The 21,793-nt window shown below is 40.7% G+C and overlaps 1 protein-coding gene across 1 annotated transcript in view; it reads left to right on the forward strand.

The window, feature by feature from the left end:
* The window catches only part of CABYR (calcium binding tyrosine phosphorylation regulated), a 610,964-nt gene that overhangs the window by 42,069 nt on the left and 547,102 nt on the right, over positions 1-21,793 (forward strand). The window contains exon 2 of the mRNA XM_069620914.1: positions 13,038-13,194. Coding sequence (XP_069477015.1) covers positions 13,047-13,194 — 148 coding nt within the window. The 5' untranslated portion in view covers positions 13,038-13,046. The remainder of the gene's footprint in view (positions 1-13,037; positions 13,195-21,793) is intronic.

The raw sequence follows: 21,793 nt of genomic DNA on the forward strand, positions 1-21,793 counted from the left end.
ATTTCTCGTCCTCGTGAGTACTGTTTTTAAGTTTCCTTATTCAATACCATCAAGAGTGTTAGATCACAGATCCTGTCGTTGCTTGCCCTGTCGTTGCTTGCCCTCTACATGGGTTTAGCGCTGCCAGTACCTGTAATAGCAATTGTGGGTAAGGAGCTTGCCGACTTTCCTTGCAGTCATAAGGAGCTTCTAAGTGCTTACCCCACATCCCTTTACATACATTTGTATTGTTGTCACACTCTGTTTGCACTCCTGGGTTTTAGTCTTGGTTCCTGTGTGCATGTTTTTTGACTCAAAGCTATTCACTATGTGATTGTGTGCACATTTCCCTTGCCATATTTACTGCCTTTGTCCTTACCTGACAATAATATCACTGTTGAGGTCCTTGAGGTTGAAAAGAATAAGGACTCACAGGTAGATTCCATAGCCCACAATTGCAATAATAAAAAAAAAAAATATCCAACAGTGAACATTTGTGATCAAAACTCTGCCGTCAAACACCTATGTAATCTGTCTTTAGTAAATGAGATAACTGATTTAAAGATAAAGGATACAAAGATGGAGCATGCGATTGAGAAACAAAAACAGGAATGGAGGAAAAGTATTAATGTGAGGGTTGGTTCTACCACTCTTACACGAGCGGGTAGACAGGACGAAAACTAAAATCCACCCTATAATATCAATGATGAGCTCCTTGAGGTCGAAAAGAATAAGGAATCACATGTATATGCCATGGGCATTCCAAATCATGGAGCAGGAACCAAGCAAAGTAAACTGTCTACTTTTTTCCTGTCTATGTTGAAAAAAATAAAAGGGGGTGACATAGAGACTGTAACCACTGGAACAGTCCCCGAATTGAATATTTGTAAATCCCCTTTGACACTAAGTACATTAAATGCAAAAGAGATAAACACAGTGGTTATGGAGGCTGCTGCAATTCAGACTAGTGCCACATTAGCCCTACGCCCAGTTGTTTCTCCAAGTGTTTCTTTATCAGAGTCTTACCCTTCAAAAATCATTGTATGGGAAAGCGAGTTAAAAATTAATGCTGCGGTTAGAACGAATAGAACACGCCTATTGGATATTTTAAAACAAATTCCAGCATTACGATCTCTGAATTCACATGACATAGAGTGGATCACCTTGCCATAGCATTATAACAATTGAATGTTCTTTGGGCTCTGATCACATATAATATTGAAGCTTTTATTCGAACAGCGCCAGGACCTGATCACTTTGGGTTATAGACTTTGTGTTATGAAATCCTTAGATGAAGCCAACAAATGTATTTCATATTGCATACCAATGCCCATTGAGGTTGTCGCAAACCAGCTGATGGGGGAACATACATTGGGAAAAATTAGATTGGTGAAATCTCAGATTGCAACCCGTATGAAAGGAAGGCAGGATTGGTCATGGTTTGAACCATCATTGAAAACAATCAATGCCATACAATGTGGGCTGTCCAAATCCTAGCAGTCAATACATTTAATATAATGACATGGAATGTATGCAGGTCTAGGAATTTGTACTCATGGTTTTATAGCCCAGTATAGTGTAAGAGATCAATGATCATGATGCTTCAAGAAACAGTGGTGGGATTGGAATTCCAACTCAATGGATATGAAACCTATACCTGTCCAGCAAATCTGGCTGATGTGGGTCGTTCAAATGGGGGGCCTGCGATTGCAATGGATAGGAATTTAAAAACAGAAACACAATTGGTCCACTCATCTGATGGCTTGTTAGCCGTCAAAGTCGACTTCATGAAAAGAGAAAAATACACAATCCTATTTCTGAAATTGTACTGGAACCCTGCTAGATTTAAGCTGGAGAAATTCCTATTAAAAATAACGAATCTTCTTGAGGACTGGGTTATGCTCTTTCCCAATAGTTGAATCATCATGGGCGCGGATTTCAATTGTGATTGTTTGGAGGGCTATAAAATTAATAATGGTTCCATTTCGAACAATGCAATCATGAAAAGTGTTCGAATGGGCAGTATATGGGATACCTATTTTGCTGAACGGGAGCTACTGCAATAGGATACGAAAGAGGAAGATCATACTTTAACATACACCTTGCATAGAGCTAATTTCTATTCTAGGATAGATTATTTCAATGTGTCCGCATCTATTAAATCTAATTGCAGACTAGTGAAAATTGTGGACCCCGGCATAAGTGATCATATGATAATGGAGTTTGACTTACTAAAAGAAACCCCGGTACATGAGATAAATCCTACGCTACCATTCCTCAACCATGACCATCCAGGTCTTTCTCTCAGATGGAACAATAGGATAAATGCAGATTTTGTGAATCTACTAGGCTCAGAGGTATATTCCTCTGGAGTCCTTAGTAACACAAACTTTGACCTATCAAATAAGGCTGATATAATTTCTGATCATTTCTGAGATTGTTCTTCAGTGCTTAGGGACAATTGTTGGATCATTAAAAACAAGGATCCTGAAACCAAATTGTCATGATTATAAAAAAGCAGTTGATGGGTCTAAACGTTGTAAAAATAGAAGGATTAGATCCCTACAAAAGCTGAATCTCTCATATGTTGAATACATAGTAGGAAAAAGACGTATATGCCAGCCCCATAAGAACCTTGTTAAATTCTTGAAAATTGGTATCTATATAGGTAACAATCAGGCTATGGTTAGAAACCTTTGTAAAAACAACTCAATAGCATTTTGGTCCATAATGAATACAACTATTAAAGAGGAAGTGTGGGTTAATTACTTCACCAAAAAATATCAAATGCTGTTAAAGTTTCGTGAAGTGTGGGATCCCAGTGAAGGAACTTGATTGGTGGGACCATGTCCTTGGTTAGAGGATGAGATTGTTTGGGTCATCAACAAACTTAATCCATCAAGGGCTGTTGGCACTAACGGCATTCCTGCATTTGTCTAAAAAAATGATTCCATCTTGTGGGCCTCTTATCTTAAAAATAAAATGTGATAAGTTATTTTCTTCTAACTTTATCCCAAGCAAACGGTCTCAGTCGTTGATAATTCCCATATTGAAAAAGGGTGAGCCCATCAATCCTTCTAATTACAGACTCAGAGCACTGATGGATGCATCTTCAAAGGTATTTGCCATTTTAGTTCTGAGGGATTTGAGGGTTAGGTCCAGTTGGTGCCTTGTTTTCAGCTTTATGAAACTCTTTGACGAGCCTTGTTGTTCCAATAATTGCAAATTTTTGATTTAGTCACTGGGCTGCACTTTGGTTTTCTTTTGGTCTGAAGCGGATCAGACTATGACTTAATGCAATAAATTGTCTTTTTAAGAGAAAAAAGACGAAAACCATTTGTATTGCGCCCTCAGCAAACTTGTTGATTAAAGAAAAAATAAATAATAAAAAGTAGTCCAATTTTTATTAATCCATAATTTTGTATTTATTTCCCATGTTATAAATCAATGTCCTCTACACGTGTTTCACTGTCTTTAATTACCAGACAGATCCTTAGGAGGGAGTAACGGATCTTTTTCAAATCTCATATAACATATAGAAGCCTTTTTCGGCAAAATTGGTATCAAAATTAAAAGGAATTGTTTAGTCTGTAAATAAAGAATTTTAGAGAACACAGTGTTTCACTTAATTGCATTCAGATAAATTGCAAGCACTTACTAACATTGTTTGCGTTTAGTGTTCAGCTCTGGTTCTAAACGTTAAAATATTTCATGTTCAATGTTACCATTTGCTTTTGTAATTCAGTTTGCATTAAACAAAAAAAAAAAATTAAACTTTCTTTTTTAGCATATATTGCAAAACAATTTTGGAGTTTTGTAAACTTGTTTGTAGAGAAATGGAATACACTCACTTTAAGTTTGCTCTTTGGTCAGAGTATATATTGTTGATTCTCCTGACAAACGTTTTGCCTTTTGTGTATAGGATCTCAATTTTGTTTGGGCTGGAAAGAGAGGAACACCAAAATGGTAGGCTTATTACAGCATCCTGCTCTTGGTTAGCATTTCTGACAGGAGTATGTATCTCTTTTTATTTAAAATGTCCCTCATGTTAGGCTTACCTTCTGTAACTTTTGTCTGCAGGCTTTCGTTGGTACAGGAAGCAGTCCTTTTGCACATAGAGTGTTGCGGCATGATAACTGTGTTTTCTTTCTGTTTTCTCGGAGATGAGGTCACGTGACAGTGTATGTCACGTGATCACATGTCCGCCATCTTGGATTTGGAAAGTGTAATGCTGCAATCAGACATTCTGTCGTGCTTTCAGTTGGGTTTCTGTAAAAGAATGGGGACTCAACTTAATGCAACCATAATGGCACTTCTTTTGGAAACAGCTAAGCAGTCAAACAGGACCAATCTTTATGGCATTGTTAAGTATGACTGCTGCTTTTGACTGTGTAATTAGATCCATCTTATCGGAGAAACTTCTGCGATATGGAATGCCAGCAAGCTAAGTACAGATGGTGTCAATGCTCCATCGTAATACCTACTATAGAATCCGGATCCCTCGGGAAGGCTCTGCGACAAGAAAGATTCAGACATTTACAGGGGTAAAGCAGGGCTGCAACATGGCTGCTACTCTGTTTAATCTTTACCTTACCTTAGTGATATGGATGAAATATGGAAGAGCAAAAGAAATCACTCCTGTGAGATTGGGTAGGTTAAGACTGCATTGGATAGCATTTGCTGATGACCTAGTATTTTATGATAGAACAGCAGTGGGGTTGCAAGCAAAGTTGAGTTTATTCCTGCAGTTGATAACAACCTACAGAAAAACACACTTAAATCAAAAGCCGTGGTCTTCTCAGGGCTGCAAAGAGTACAAACTATGGTATGGACTTATGGGGTCAGAACATATCGAACAAGTTTTGCAATTACATTATTTGGGACATAACTTATGCAACTCATCATCTATGATTATATGGAAAGAGGCTTTAGTGGCCAAACTCCGACCATTGATATCTCAAATGAAATGTCTTTTTAGTAAGGTGTGCAGATTCTCATTGTTAGAAGTATTGAATTATTATGTGTTGTATTGTATTGTATTGTTTATTTATTTATAAAGCACACCGGGCCGTCAGACACCTGGGCGCTTGGAAGTAATTTGGTTACAGGTATAGTACATAGGTAAATTCAGTTATATTATAAATGGAGGAATGTGCAAGGACACTTTACAATTTACATTATAGTTGCAGGTTGCAGGAATGTATAGGAACAATTAACAATTTACAGTATAGTTGCAGTTAGTATAGGCAAGGAAATACAGGTACAGTGTAGCGCAATATACAGAAAGTAGAAAATAGTTTACAAATTTGCAGGCATATGTGAGTGTGCATGGTAGATGTGAGAATGTACAATAAGGTAGTTTGCTGGAGAGGATCAGTGATTGCCGGCGTGTAACCAGAGTTTGACATTGGTCTTGAAGGATGGGAGGCAGGGTGCTGCTCTTAAGGAGTCAGGTATTTAGTTCCAGAATTCTGCTGCCATGGTTGGAAAGCTAGATCCTCCTGTTTTTATTAGTTTGTAGTTTGGGATCCTGATACTATTGGACTGTGCTTTTCTAATAGGTCGTTCTGATGTATGTTTGGCTAATCTCTCTGTCTGTTATATGGGTGTCTTGTTATTGAGGCATTTAAATGTCAAGTTTAGTGTTTTGAACCTGATTCTGGCCCTCATTACAACACCGGCGCTAAACCATGGCGCTATTAGCACCATGGTTGGTGCCGGTGTTGTAACGGGTCCGCCATGGTTCAATGGGGAATTACCACCCCATTCCATGGTTGGCGGGGCGGTAATTCCCCATTGAACCATGGCCCTTCCCCATTCCCATTTTCGCCCCATAGGGCTCCATGGGAATGGGGAAGGCCTTAAGTACGGTACTGCAAATTGCGGTACCGTACTTAGCACCAAGGTTCCTTTGTGGGTCCCTACTTTAACGGCTGGTGTAGACCAGCCGTTAAGGTCGGTTCCCGCAAAGGGACCTCGTAGTAAGGCGCTAAGTGTTTAACGGCGCTGTAGCCTTTTACGGCGCCGTTAAACACTTAGCGCCAGGGTCGTAATGAGGCCCTCTGTCTTTGGCTAACCAGTTGATGGAACGTTTATCATTCCAGATATGCTGACCTTTGGGGATCTTACAGCATTGTTTTGGAGGGGTTGCAATTTTTTTGTATTGTGATTACTTGTGCCCAGGTAGAGTGCATTACAGTAATCCAATTTTGATAGAATTAACGCCTGTGCAATTGTGATGCAGCTGTCAGTGGTCAAGAATGGTTTACATGCGTAGATCAATTTGCACGTTTAACTAGTTGCTGAGGCTGTAGCATTAACTTGCTTATTAAGGCTAAGTGCTGAATGCAGGTAGAAACCTAAGGTTTTTACTTCCTTAGTGACTTTGATCATGATGCAGTCTATGGTGATGGAATTGTATTGGTGAGGGAGTTTACTCAGTTTGTTATTAGAGCCTATGATTAGTAGTTCGGTCTTTTCGTCGTTAAGACATAAACCGTGTGTGGCCATCCAGGTTCTTACGATTTGGTAGATTTTGTTGATAAGTCCTACATCTTTAACATAGTCTCCCTGAATAGGGATGAGAATCTGGGTGTCGTCTGCATAATTAGTGTATGACACACCCAGATTGTCGAGTATGTCAAAGGAGGGGCTTGTACAAGGTGGGGGAGACACATGGCCCCGGCGGTACACCACAGGTGATAGGTACAGGGTCAGCTGAAGAGGTTGGCGCGAAGACTCTTATAGTCCTGTTATCTAAAAACAAGTTTATCCATGTGGTAGCCTCTTTTGAGAAGTTGGCAGCCAATTTGCGGTGGTTGCATAAGACTTTATGGTCAACCAAATCAAAAGCAGCGGAGAGGTCTAAGAGTAAGAGAATGGAGACTTCTCCTCTGTCTTTTCGGTCATCCAGTTGGTTCTTAAGATCAAGAAGGGTTGTATCTGTTCCATGTCTTCGCCTGAATCCAGATTGTCAAGTGCCTAAACGGTTTTTGATCTCCAGATAAGATTGAACCTGGAGATAGACAGCTGTGTCTAAGATTTTGAGGAGAAACAGGACTGTCGTGATAGGTCTGTAGTTGGTCGGGACATTGGGGTCCTGATTAGGATTTTTTAGGAGCGGAAGTACCCAGGCATTTTTGAGATTGGTGGGAACAGAGCAGGATTTGAAAGAAGAGTTAATGAATGTGGTGACGAAAGCAGCTAGGTCCTTTGCAGCTTCCATAATGATAGGTACTGGGCAGGTGTCCCAGAGACAGTGAGAGGGTTTGAGTGATCTGATGATGATATCTGCTTCAAGAGTTGAGATAGCTCGGAATTCAAATTGGTTGGGTGGTTTGGTTTGATTATTGGCAAGCTCTTGTAAAATGGCTTCTTGGGTAGTGAGGGCAATCTTGTGAAGTCTAGTTTTTTTGGCTAGAATTTTATCTTGTAGCATGGCAGTTTTGTTGCACAGGGCGTTTTGTATGTTCGTGCACCAGACTTTATTTTTGGTGCAACTGTCATTGGGTGCAATTGGGGATTCTAGTTCTCTAAGTATAGAGAAGATTTCCCTAGTGCTGGAGCTGTATTTTTTGATTCTTTCATTGAAAGTTTCTTTTTTAGTTTGTATGATTTCTTTTTTGTAACTATTTGTGAGGGAGGTGAGGTGATTTTTGTTCTCAGTTGAAGGGTTCTTTCTCCAGTTAGATTCTGCCTGTCTTTTTTCTTTACAGAGGACTTTTAGGCTCGGGGTAAACCATGTGTTCAAATGCACTAGTGGTTTTTCTTTACTTAGTTTTAGTGGGGCGATGATGTCTATGGCTGAGTTGATAGTGTTGTTATATAAATCAACCAGTTCAGTAGGATCGGTAGGAAGATGGATAGGATTAATGATAGGTTGAATGCTAATGCAGAGGTTGGCTACAGTTATGTTTTTTTGCATCTGGTTAGAGCTGGTGGAGCCATCGGTTTAGGTACGTTAGTTTGGGGACTGTCTTGGACTGTGAACGAGATCAGGTAGTGGTCTGTCCACATATATGGTTCTGAGGCTGTGATACGTACGGTGCAGTTGGTATCTGCAACCCAGTCTAAGGTACGACCTTTAGTGTGGGTGGGTCCGTATTTCCTGATAGTGAGGCCAGCTTCCGCAATTGTGTTTGCTATGATAGTGGCGTTGTGGTCTTTAGGGTCATTGAGGCCCAAGTTAAAGTCACCAAGCAAGATGATTTGAGAACCTGGTTTGACGTTGGTGTTTAGAAGAGACGTTATGATCCTAGTGGGCCAGGAAGGTCTGTAGATTACATTAAGGGTCATAGTGCGTGAAGCCGATAACCCCAACTTGACTGAGAGTAGTTCTACAGAAGGAAGTGACATGGGTTCTGTTTCTTTGATAACTAGATCCGATTTGCAGATGAAAGATAGACCGTTCCCTTTGGAAGTTTCTCTATCTTTTCTAATGATAGTGAAGTTGACTGGGATAGCTAAGGCCAAGGCCGGTCCAGCTGCTATGTGAAGCCAAGTCTCGGTGACTGCTAGGAAGTCAAGTTGGTTGCTAGTAATGATGTCAGCGATTTCTGAGGGGTGGGCAACAAGAGATCTGTAATTGATCAAGGCTCCTTTGATTATAGGATTGTCCTTGTTAGATGTTATGCAGGTGGTGACGGTGGTTCCAGGGACCTTGGGAGTGGTGGTCAGGCATTTTACGTTCACGGTAGCTTCGAGTGTAGGTAGGTTGTGCGAGGATTACTTTGGCAGTGCCTGTGAGTACTCTTTTGTATGTGTGTGGGTAGGGACTTGGTAAGTATGGAGCCTAGTCTGCGATTCTGCCATTTGGTGGTGCCAGGCTGGTTCTGTCTGGTCATGTTGGCAGAAGGTTGGGCACCTAAGGAATTAGATGATTGTTGAGTATAGTCACTCCGAGTGCCAGTTATATACTTTGACTAGGGATATTTGTGTGATGAATGAGGGGAGAGTGTTTTGGTTGTTGGGCCTCCAGTCAGTTACTTACAGCTGTGGTAGGAAGGCGGTTGGTGCTACAAACTGGGCTTGGGGTAGATTGGTGGACATGGATATATTTTGTTGGTATGGCAATGCTGTCATGTTGGTGCAAGCGAGGGTAGCTAGTGTATGAAGTAATCCTGTGAAGATGAACAGGGGTGAGAGCATAGCTAGGTTCTGGTGAGTGGGTGCTAATGCAACACAGTAGGCTGTGTTGCAAAGTATTCTGAGAAGTCACAGAGATCTGGTACAGTTAGTGGTAGTAGTATGGTGGTGCGATGTGCAGAAGGAAGAAAGGAAAGTCAGTACAACTACTGGTCAGGTATTGTAGTGTGCTACTAGGAGCAGTTCTATACAATGAACAATATAGTATGCCCGGTTCAGTACATGCTACGTGTTGCACAGATGATTTTATTTTTAAATGTTTTTATTGGCATTTGTTTAAATACAACCATGTATTTTAATGTTTTGCTTCCTGTTCATGTCATACATTTATACCAAAGTTTAATAATAACAATTTAACAACAAACAAACAATACTTATTGCACAGATGATGCGGAATGTTAGTGTGGGTAGGCATAATTGGTGCATAATAACAGCAGCAGTAACATAGTGACCTAAGCAGATGTTGCGGCAATTACTTTTAGTATACAAGGGCATTCACACAGAAAAGCAGAGTCAAGTATAAGGCTGGCAACAATTGTGAGTTGGCTCACTGCCGTAGTGGGTCTGTGGTGGCAACAGTGAAAGAGAATGCAACGGCAGTTGCCTAGGAGGTGCAGGAACGGCTGCATACATAAGCAGAATCCGATATCAAGGTAGTGGTATGTGTATGTAGGCTTGCTAGATGCGGTGGCGGCACCGTGATGTCCCCAACGTAGATGAGTATTGGGCATGCACATGAGAGAGGTCAAATCCGACTTAGCATAATGGCAGGTGAGGTATGGGCCTGCTAAGTGCAGCTATGTGAAGGAACCAGAGGCGAGCCACTGCAGGGTCAGTCGAAAGTAGTGCCGAATTAGATGCAGGTTAGCAGTAGAGTGGGGTAAGGTACAAACCAATACAGTCGAGCAGTACAGGTATTCAGTACAGAAGGCTAGCACTGTCGAAGAATAGAGCAAGGTTCAATACAAGACAGGCTAGCAATACAGGCATTCAGTACAGGGCTAGCAGTACAGGTGTAAGAGGCATGAACGTGGAGTCACTGTTGGTAAGCGAGTCTAGGGTATGTGAGCGGGTCGGGTACAGATCTTACCGAGTCAGTGGCAGTTCTTCCGATTAGAGGTACAGAGTCACAATGACGATCAGGGTACCATGTCGGTTGAATGTTGGTTAAAGGTTGAACCAATAATAATAATTATTATCGTAATATATAAGAATGTAAGTATAGTAATAATTGTTACCGATAATTATAATGTTAAAGGTTGAACCGATAATACTTTATGGCCTATACATGTGTTTGATGGACTTGAGTGATTACCTTAACTGTCTTCAGGGGCGTGTATGGAAAGAGGTGGTTGGGTTCTCTTGTTCCCTGCCAAATGTAATTATGAGGCATGAACTGGGGTTAACGTCCTTATCTTCAAAGCTTCCCTGGAGGCACCTGCTAAATTACTCAAAATTCCTAGATCCGCCCTGTAATTCTTTATATGAGAATTTGAGTAGTATGTTGAAGGAATCTGCCCCCAATTCTGGGATGCAGTGCGGGCAAAGAATGAACTCTCTTTTGTGCTCTATTCGTTCATGTGATGAGCAATTAAATTGTCTTCCATAGAACGCTAAGAAGAAGCACTTTAATCATGAGTGGACAAATATTATTGAGTCAATGGGTACCTATAGTCTCCATAAAGAATATGCAAGTTTTCCAAGGAAAAGGGATAAAATATGCCCCTACATAATATGATTCTCATGCAACTATGCATGTGCATTTTAAATGAGATTTCGATTTAATTTAATAATTTCTTGACTAGGGAACGTTGCAAACATTGGGCTGCTTTTAAAGCTAAAGGTATGAATATACATTGTCGATTTTGTACTAACCCTTCAGAATTGGAAACCATAGAACACTGGTTAACAAACTGTCCCTACTTTTGGCCTTTAAGGATAAAAGTATTTGGCTTAGAACTGTCCAAGTGAAAGTGAATTCTCTTCAAATCTTTTTTGGGCAAGTCTCATGTGGGGTGAGAATAATCCACCTATAATAGCCTTAACTCATGTTGTAGCTGATATGGATTCACAATTATAGAACTGTGGATTAGCAAAACTTTTTAAACGTTTTTTATATATGTATTAACTGTTTTGAAGTTTATAATAATAATATTAAGTGTTTGAAACAATCATGAAAGCTGAAAATTGCAAATTAATTATTGAATGTTTCTTTTTATCTGGATGATTTTGTAAAGGTTTGAATAAACGAAATATAATTAAAAAATATATATATTTTTCTCCCAATGCCCCCATCCAGCGCTCCTTTCTGTGCACCCTCATCTGCCTGCGCTCGCAGCCTGGCCTCCTTTTGCTCAGTCTGTATCTCCACCCACCTCCTGCTTCTTGACTCAGACGAGTTCCTAGTCACTGTAATGTAGAAAGGGAAAAGGGCTAATGTGCACTGTCTGCCAAGGCAAGAGAGCTTGGCTGCCACTTGTTTTCCTTATTTTGACACATTTGTTCCTTTAGTAGCACTCGGCCTATGCCCAATGGCCGGTTTCTAATAGCGTCATTGTCCTAAGCTTCTGGGCAGAACCAGATCTTATAAACTCTAAGCCCTCCTAATGCTCCCTTGCTTCGCTCGGGCCCAACATTCTGGATTCCGGACCCATAGGATCCTGTATTGCCTGCAGTTGGAGGGTGTCCAGGTGTTTTAGGAATCAATAGAGAGCTCTGTTGATTTGATAAGTGACTGGTGACTGCTGTCCGGCCAATCCTGACTAACCTATACGAGTTCACTTTATAATGATTACACCACATGATCCGGGGAGAGGTGGGGATCTTGTAGATCATTTGGATCCCGCAAAGATAGTTTATCCTGTTTCCCCCATTTTAACTAACAGGAGTCACATGATGCTTTTTTGGCCCAAGGTCCAGGAAGCAACCTGGGGTAGATAGGCATCCAGTTGATATGTTTACATTTGATCTAGTGGTGTGGTCTCCATTACCCCTCAAATCTTTCAATGGAGTGTCATTTGCTGGGGCAATCTCCCTTTCTAAAAGTTGCAGTCATTATTCTGACCAAGAAGAGTGGCTGCTCTAACCCTGCAAATTATAAACCAATCTGACTGATGGATGCCCTAGGCAAAATCATGCCCTTTCGAATTGCTGCCGGGGAGCAGATTGAAGGAAAGTTCAGTCCTACTCAGGGAGGTTTTTTTTAGCAAGGGTCCGGCACTGTGGAGCACAGTCTCTGCTTCGCCTTTTCTTTATGAAATACGTCTAGTTTTACCAATGGCAGTTGTAGCTGGGATTCATAGACCTTAAGGCAGCCTTTTATCGGATAAGTGAGAACATATGTGTGAATAGCCTTAGGATGGAATGTATGTGTGTGTGGGTAATCCATCTAAGGATGTAATCCTTCATACCTTGGGGCACAATAGATTTTGGACCAGATGTGGAGGTGACCCTAATTAAGCAGGGTCTTCCACTGAGCTGCAAACTGGCCACTATGCTTTTTAATGTGTTTTTCGATAAAAAGGCTAGGATTCATGAAGTGCAATAAACAATTGAAAATCACCAGGTGAATTCAAGCTAATTAGAGTATTACATGATGTATTTGAAAAGTATGCATTGACAGTCCTTAATAATCCTCTAATAATAATGCAGTGGTAAGTATTTTTTATTCAAAACGAGGATCATCTGAAAAACAATGGTGTCAAGGCGCGATATGTGCATATTGTACCCATGATGTTATTATTAGGTTGGCAGTGTTTGGTTTCGGAATGTCAAGGGTCAAAGGTAATCACCACAATACAAAAAGAAACCTGACAATCATGTGTAGTTTGGTCAGACAGCATGCTCTTTTCTCATCAGTGTGGCACAGAGCAAGCAGGCTGTCCACTAATGTTTCATATGTGTTTCCTTTCTAGGCTTCCAAAATGATGAGTACAAAGCCAAGACTGGTTGTTCCTTATGGACTGAAAACTCTATTGGAGGGACTGAGCCGGGCCGTCCTGAGAATACAGCCGGCTAGCATTGCTCAGTTTGCATCTTTATATTTTACAGAATTACTTAATTTCCGAGAATGTAAGTTGAAAGCTTTAGTTTCAGTGTGTGTGTTTTTTTACCTTATAAATAATGGCCATGTACATGCCAGACAGTCCCAGCCTCATATTTCCAGGGGCACAAGCCCATGTGTTCTGTATTTCTGAAATGTTCAGTGGTGTATACGCACATGACCAACAGTTGTAGTATAAGTAAAGATGTGCTGTTTGAGGTGTCTTCCACACATTTGATTTTTTATTGTTTATTGGTTAAAACTTCATGTTCAACCATATCAATTTAAGAAAAACAATAACATATTTCGATGAAATCACTGTCATGTGTTACAAATAAGAAGCACAATTTCCTACACATGAGAAATATCAAGATAAAATGATCCATGATAACTATGTTAAAAAAAACATTCTTCATAAAAAATATAAATGTCAATCTTCCCCTCCCTATTTCTCATCTAGGTACAAATTGTTTAAAAAACCAACCACTGCCAAGGCAAGCGAAATAGGAAGGCCTCTTAAACAATTCACCCAAAATATGTCACTGTCAAGAGTCTCTCCAAAATCTATATAATGTTTAAAATATAGTTCCGGACTTGTCGACATTAGTACAAAAAATTAGCAAATGCTTGAGGGTTTTCCGTTTCTCCAATATAAATCAGCCATTTAGTCTTCAGAACTAATTTCTTTGCGCCTCAGAAGGATTTCCTTGGTAAAATATATATTCCATCCAAATCTCATAAACCTGGACATGGGAAAATATTTAAATAAGATGGCAAGGTACCTAAGCGCTTATGTTCATAGTTTAAATGCTCCAAACTTGCAAAGCCTTGATACGTGTCCACTGTGGTACACCAATCAAACGAGCAAAGTGACTTCTTCACTTTGTCCAGATCATCTTTTAAATCTCTCTTAGTCATACCAATGTTTGATAAAATGTTATCACATTTCTCTGTAAAATCATTGAACAGCCTTTCTGTTCTCATTTTAATAACATTGCTTAAATCTATATACAAAGTCTGTGTAACAGGGAATTAAAAATTTATTTTAAAAAAGTTAGCATTTTCCACATTCCTTTAGCATTAAGCGAGCTTAAGCCAAGCTCTAATCTAATGGCAACAGAATTTACAGCATTTGGAATGGCCAATACCTTACTCCATATTATGCTCTCTAATTTACTCAGCATATAAAACGTCATCCATCACTCAGAGATGTCTGTCCAACTCAGCTCCACCTTACCTGTCTTAAAGATTTCTAAAAGCCCAGCCCTCCAGACCAGTAAAACTGGCATACGCCAACAGCCCTCCGGCACAAGCTTCCCTTCTTTGTCAGCAAACCGATGGAACTCTCTCCCATTACACCTAAGAGCTCAACAATCCTATTGGGCCTTCAGAAGGGCCCTGAAACTTGGCTGTTCATCTAAACCACTACCTGACTCTTGAACACTTCTGTACCCTTCATGACCTTATGTGTGTGTAACTGGTTGCAACAGCGCCTCGATGAAGAAGGGTTTTTGTGCCCTTATTAAATGTAACAATAAATAAATATCAAATATCCAATCCTGATGCATTTCCATTTTGTAAGTTAGCTTGGGTATAACTTGCCTACATAGTACTTAACCAACGGTGGGAATTCATATTTACAGTACTTGTCCTTAATATGTTTCATTTGGGTAATAAGATTCTCTACCATGTGTCGAAAAAATATACTGTAATAATACTTTTACTGGGGTTTCCAATAACAGGGGACCTCAAGTAAGTCAAGTTTCATACTTTTTTTTCAAGGGGAGCCCCATTTGAAGTCCATTGACAGCTGATTTTCCTTTTACTAGCTAACAGTGTCAACATTTTTGTTTTATTTTCATTAATTTAAAACAATCGGTGCGTTACCGGCAAAAGCTGTAAGCAGATGTTGCAGACATACCAAAGTACAGTCCACAAGTATAATGTCATCTGCATAAGCTAACCATATTTGTATACAATATCCTAGTTTACGTGGAATAAAAGCAGCCTGCTCTATGACTTCCCCTACATCAGACAAAGAGGTTAGCAGGGGACCAATATGCACCCCTGCTGCAGACAACTTTTTGTGGGAATTTGCTGTGATAACGACTGCCACAGATTTAACCGCACCTGCATGTTGGTGCACTCATGTAGTCTTATAATGAAATTTAAAAGCCTGCCGGCAATACCCAATTTTTGTAATTTCAGCCAGAGTTGATTTCAACACACAAGGTCGAAAGCGTAGGATAAGTCAGTTGCTGCCACGTGGATTACCTCTTATCTTTTACTCTAGATCAGTTCATCATTTTAACGAAAACCCGTTAAGGTTGGTGCCATGATTTTTCCAAAACCCAGTTTGAGGCCTTATTAATCTAATAGTTTCTACCGCCCATACTTCCAGATGTTGAAGGATTATTGCTGCAATTATTTGACTATCCATGTCTAAAAGATTGACTGGGCGTTAAATCTTTGGTGCCAAACTCAATCCCTGCTTGAAGATGGGGATTATATGAGTTTTCCAAGAGGAAGGATAGCATCCCTGCTGTTCAATATCTAAAGAAATGAATGTCAATATTGCTATTCAGGTGAGAGCAATAATAAAATAATCTGTTGGACAAATTGTTGTGACCTTGTGCTCATGAATTACTGGATCTAACAATAATCTTAAGCACCTCCTCCTGATCACTAATAATATCCCCAAAATGATCGGTTATCTACTCCAATTCTCTATTAATCACAGGGCTAACATTTCCTCCAGTATTCAGTGTCTCAAAAAGTAAAACCCAGTCTGCCTCCGATACCACATTAATTTGGGATTCCTCATGACCATTATTTAAGGAATTAACTATCCTCCAAAAATTCAACACATCTTTGTTTCTTAAACACTCACGCATGACTTCAGCATAATTTTGTAAAAGCCTAGCCCGTTGCCTCTTAGACCATTTTTTAAAGCTTTGTGTTTCTCTACGGATGGATTTCCTTTCTACTTCTCCATCCAAATTCGCCTAGTTGCAAATCTCATTTCTTTTGTCTTCTCTGCTAAAATAGGATTGTACACATGAGTCTTCTTAATCGATCTTTGCACTGTACCCACCATAAAATTATCCTTGCCCCATATATCATTCAAGGTGAAATTCTCAAAGTTATCTATGGTAAACATATTCAGTTTGCACTCATATTTGGTGGTACCCATGATGCTGATAATTATTTTATTGGATCTACTAATAGTGCTCTTATTCCAGGAAACTCCATTTCTTCCTGCGTTAAAGGCTAAATTGTATGAGTACGTTTCAAAATGTTTATGAAGTTGAAAATCAAACATACATTGCAACATACTATGGTCACTCCATGTACAACATTCATTTGCTTACATCTACTGAAAATAAATTAATCCGTAAATATATAGTCCAACACAGACTCCAAACTCCCTCTATGCCAAGTGGGACATCCTGGTACATCTACTGTAACAACTCCATTCAGTGTTACTAAACCAAGAGAGTATAACCGTTACAACCATTTTGCACCATTGCTGTCTTTCTTGTTGGTTATCTCTCCTACTGTCAGGTATATCAGGCTATTCACATACTTTTCTGAGGGACAAGTGGAATTAGAGGACCCCATCAGTGATATGTGCCTATTGCTGTTTCTTTCCAACCAGCTCATGATTAATGAAATGAGACATTCCAAAAATGTATCTATCGGACATACTCCAAAGTGCCAGAAAATATTAACTAATTCAAATTGGTGTGTAGTTCTCTGCAGTAATATTTTGTATTCTGTAGCTAATGCACCTTGCTGGATATCATGCCCCTTAACATTTGTTATACCACAATCTGTTTTAAATATTAACAACAGACACCCATCAAAACCCCCTGTTGCGCGTCCCTGATTGCCCTTACAGGAAGCTTGAAAGCAAGTTGTATAACTGTCCAACCAAGGGCGCTTCAATAACCATAATTCCTGTAAACAAATTATTTCATACTTTTGTAAAATAGAGCCCAGGGCTAGATTTGTGAGGGGTAACGTATGCCATTCAATATTCCAAGAAACTAAATTCAAAAAGGTCCTATTACTAAAGCCGATACGATCTTTTCTGATTTGTTAAGGCATCCGCCGACCAAGACAATCCTGTTCCTCTTTTCCCATAGCGGTTGCTTCTTGTGCAAATTGAACATCTCTATTTTTGAAATTATTATTGCTGGCAGATTTTCCATAATGCTGAGTAATTATTTGCTGTGATAACAAAGCCCAACTGCCTAAGTAATTGAGATTCCTTTGAAATGGAATCAAACTCTAATCTGGACTCAAAACTCATGGTAACTACATTTGTATGCACTAGACCAACTCTATCAACATCTTTAGTTCAAATCACACATAGGCTAGGCACCTCTGAAAATAAAGAATGTTAGATCTGTTAAGGAGAATACGATTGTCTTCTTTGAAAACACTCCCAACCATAACTCTGTAAGGGTGCGTTTGAGCAGGAGTGGCCTATTGCTTATTGGGATTCCCACTAGTGCGGCCTACAATGTTCACCCGAGGCAACATTTAATCGTAGTCAGCTCGATTGACTTGAAGAAGTGCGCACCTCAACATACTAAACGTAGTCGATCTATCAAAACTTACAGATACCTCCAACCTCTGTCTCAATTTGATTGTGGTAAGACATAATCTTACATGGATAGATATTGCCCTGTTAATGTCGATGGAAGGTGCATTTAATATGTCTCTTTCTGTACCACAGTGCCTCGACCCAAGGCCTGCAACATGAATTTATTTCATTCAGAGACTTAACAACAGAAAAACATGCATCCTCGGTTTGCAGAGCAGGCTTTATCCACTCTAGGCCCCATTGGGAGCGCCATTTTCTCTAAGGCAACTTGCTCATACTGTGTTGCAACAGTTTGGGGTTTTGGAGGAGACGTATCAAACACCTTAGAAAAACTATCCATCACTAGTCCGTCACTAGTCTGCCAGCGCTGATTACATCATCTTCCCACTCAGATAAACTATCCATAAAAACCTGGATTTAACATACGAGTGCAGAAACATAATAATCACATTTCAAAGAGACAGGATGATGGAGTATTACAAGTGTCAAAGAGTCTGCATAAAAAGAAAAGCTCAGCAATTGAACATTCCATCACCCCATGCATGTGCTCAACACCTTCAGCCTTTTCGTAGCTTTCTCCCCAAACATGATAACAACCAAGAGAAGTGCTGAAGAAGTGGGGTTTAGCCACCATAGCAGGCTTGTTGTGCGCAAAGCCAATAAAGGGCTTCCAAACCGCTACATATTTGCTGTATCGGCCTTCGCACAATGCGACCATGATGTCCATATTTTTACCCACCACATCTGAACTACTGGGCGCTCAACGGATTTCCATTTATAGGCAATCATCAGTTTCACTGCCAGGAGGAAGTGTCCAATCAAAGTAGACATCGGGCCCATCAAGGGGAATAACCCACCACCCGTGTCGCCCATCACTACCATCTGGGTATACATGGGGAGAGACAGCTATGTGATGTCCCTAATTTTGGATAACACCTCCTTCTAAAAGAGACTCACCTTCCCACATGTCCATACCATATGAAAAAGAGAACCCACATTATCAAATAAATGCCAGCAATTCAACAAATAGTCGGCTGACATGCAATGTACTCTCTCCGGCATGAGGTACCATCTGTAGCAGAATTTTTAGCCGCATTGTAACACGCCTTGTAGTCTTAAGCATCCGTGACCATACCCTCAACCAGGCATCATCCTCTATTGGCTAACCGAGGTCGGCTTCCCACCCTTCCATGTATGGCAGGCACACAACTGGGTCTCCAGTACCCAGCAGTTCATAGAATTGTGAAACGCACACCTGAGAAACCACCCCTGAACTGCCGGTTCAAGTGCCGTCAGTGGCCTTGTGGCCCCTCTTTTCGTGAGTGGATGAGAAACGCAGTGTCGCAGTTGACTGTAGTGAAATCGCTCGGTCGGGAGATAGAATTCACAGGAGTGAATGCTAATTAGCTACCCTGTAAAAAACTAACAGAGTATCCCAAAACCCATGAAGCAACCCCCAGCTTCTACAGCCCTGAGGAGATCCTGTCCTCTAGACACTTGCACAGATAACCCTTTAATAAAATATATATGCCAACCAAAGATAATCTGGACGTGAAGGTATGGGTTGAGAAGAAGTTCTTAAGAAAACTGAAGGCATGGTAACCCAGGGGAGCTTGAGTCAGGACGCAAGGGGGGTCACCAAGGATACATCCATGGAGCTCTGGCCAAGGCTAAAGACTCTTAAGCAGAGGACTGCCTGCAAAATAAAGGGTGTCACATTTGCAACCATAATTAAACCTCTAAACCTGCAAGTAAGGGTGGCAGGCTCCACAGGATAAGGAACACGCAGGGGCATGAGGGGTAGGTGCACTCTAAGGGAAACTGACATTCAAGCATGGTTTGAATTGACAAATCCAACCAGTTGGCTGCTGGCTCGCATGTCAAGCACACAGTATGCATCTGCGAACCTGTAGAACAGGTGTACACAGGTGCAGGAGGTGACATGCCAGCAGGTAGCAGCAGGAGCTGCAGAGCTGACCCCCAGTAACAGCACTGCAAATTAGATACTCAAGATGATGAGGGCTCTGTCCCCCATCCGGCACACAGCCATAGGGAAGAGGTTTGAAAAACTTAGGAGGCAAATTCAAATACGTAGAACCAAACCCTGTATTGTGCTTTTGCAGGAACAGAGATGAGTTGGCCCTGTGAATAGGCCCAGGCAAGTATAAGGAGTCCAGGTGTCTTATGCTGGTTGTGGGTGAAATAAGTGAGGTCAGAGCAACAAAGAGTTGGCAATTCAGAGAGGTGAGCAGGAACAGAGGAGAGAGGAAGTAGCAGAACACCGGAAGAGTTAATTGGTGGACTAGGAAAAGGACGGGAGGTGAAAATGAGAGCATTCAAGGAGTAGTTTGGAAATATATGTGAAGAAGAAGGTAGGAGGAAGTTGAAAGAGTTGTTACAATAAGAAAGGACAGGGTTTGAAGACATTCATTGGCGCAGAAAAGCTAAAAGGAGAGAAATAAGAGAATGAGATTTGAGGAGGTTGGAGAGAAGGGGAAACGAGAGAATAAACATCTGGAGAAAAAATGAAGGTGGTTGACAGAAAGAGAAGAAAGTAGAGAAAGGAGCGAAAGCGGAAGTGAAGCGGGCCATATCATTGTGTGGCATTCAAGAAGTGGCAGAAGAAGCTAGAACTTTGGAGGAGAAAGCCCCAATGAGGCCAGGAGGAAGAAGTGCCCAAACCAAGGAACATTCAGCTCGTAGGGGTGTCTACTCGAATGTTGGAGACACTGGCAATTCTGCTTGCAGCACCCCTGGTCAAGCCTCCATCCACCTTCCCCCCAGCCTGGAGAGGTCTGGTACAACATCCCAGAAGCTTTTAACTTTGGCCAACAACTCAGGTGTCACACAAGCCTTTTTTGGTATGAAGAGCAATAAAGAAACAACTACTCAGTCAAGCAAAGAAACATTAAGGAGAAGCTTAAAAACTATACAGCAGATACAAATGTGCAACATTGACTTGACCAAGTGTCAGATACAAGTAGAGAGGAACGGGCTGATCTCCTGCGGCACTTAAGCAATCTGGAATTGCTCATCCTTGTTTTCTGAGAATAGCCCACACCTGTTCTAAACCCTTTATTTATTATAAGGTGCCTGTGGTGAATGCATTTAATTTGTGGCGCAATGGTTTTATAATATAAACCACTCTTAACCTTACTTTATTGTGTTGAGTTGTCTGTCTGTTGACTCACTGGGACCTGGCAGTGCAGTGCAGGATGCTTTTCCACAGGACTATTAGCATGAACAGGTTATTTCCTATGACTGAGAATGCATGGTTGTTAAAAAGCCATTTTAGTTATAACCCAAAGGGCACTGAAAGTACAGTGTACAGGTTGAAGCCCTAACAGGCTAACAGGCTAGTATTGTAACACGAAGAAAGAGGGCAACACACAACTGTATGTGGTTGAAATTAGGCAGTGGAGAAATCCCATGTTTTCAAGACAGTAATGCTATAAATCAGTGGCCAAGGAGATAAAGGGTCAGTTTTGAAGACAGGAGGAAAGATGGAGAAGACTCACTGTCCCTGTCCAGACCCTGAATTTAGGGAGAACTTTCCTTAGGCAGCGGTGATGTAACGCTTACAAAAAAGGGGACAGTAAAAGAGGTCAAAGAGAATCCATTTTTGAAAAACAGTAACAACATAAAGGTTGTTAGACTCCTATATATCCCAGGTCACTGTTAAATCTCACAGAGGAATAAAGGCAGAAAGGTATAAAAATAAAGTTTACACCTAGGACTGAAAAAACTGATAGATAACAGGTCCAGACTGTCTATTATGGGAACACTGTGCTTTACTATCCCATAGACAAGTCGTGACATCCCATGTAAACTCTACAGTTAATATCTCAGAGGGAGGCTCAAAATAGTATTGTTGTACTGCTGTGATTCACACATTTTTGTGACAGCAAGTACTCCCTATTGGGAATGAGCCAGATAACAAATGAAGACGAACATGTAGCCCACGTATACCCTTCCAGCAAAATCTTAAATGGTAGGTCAGGACGTGAGGCCACAAT

Source organism: Ambystoma mexicanum, chromosome 5q (assembly GCF_040938575.1).
Source record: "Ambystoma mexicanum isolate Mex_15411 chromosome 5q, UKY_AmexF1_1, whole genome shotgun sequence".
Taxonomy (NCBI): domain Eukaryota; kingdom Metazoa; phylum Chordata; class Amphibia; order Caudata; family Ambystomatidae; genus Ambystoma; species Ambystoma mexicanum.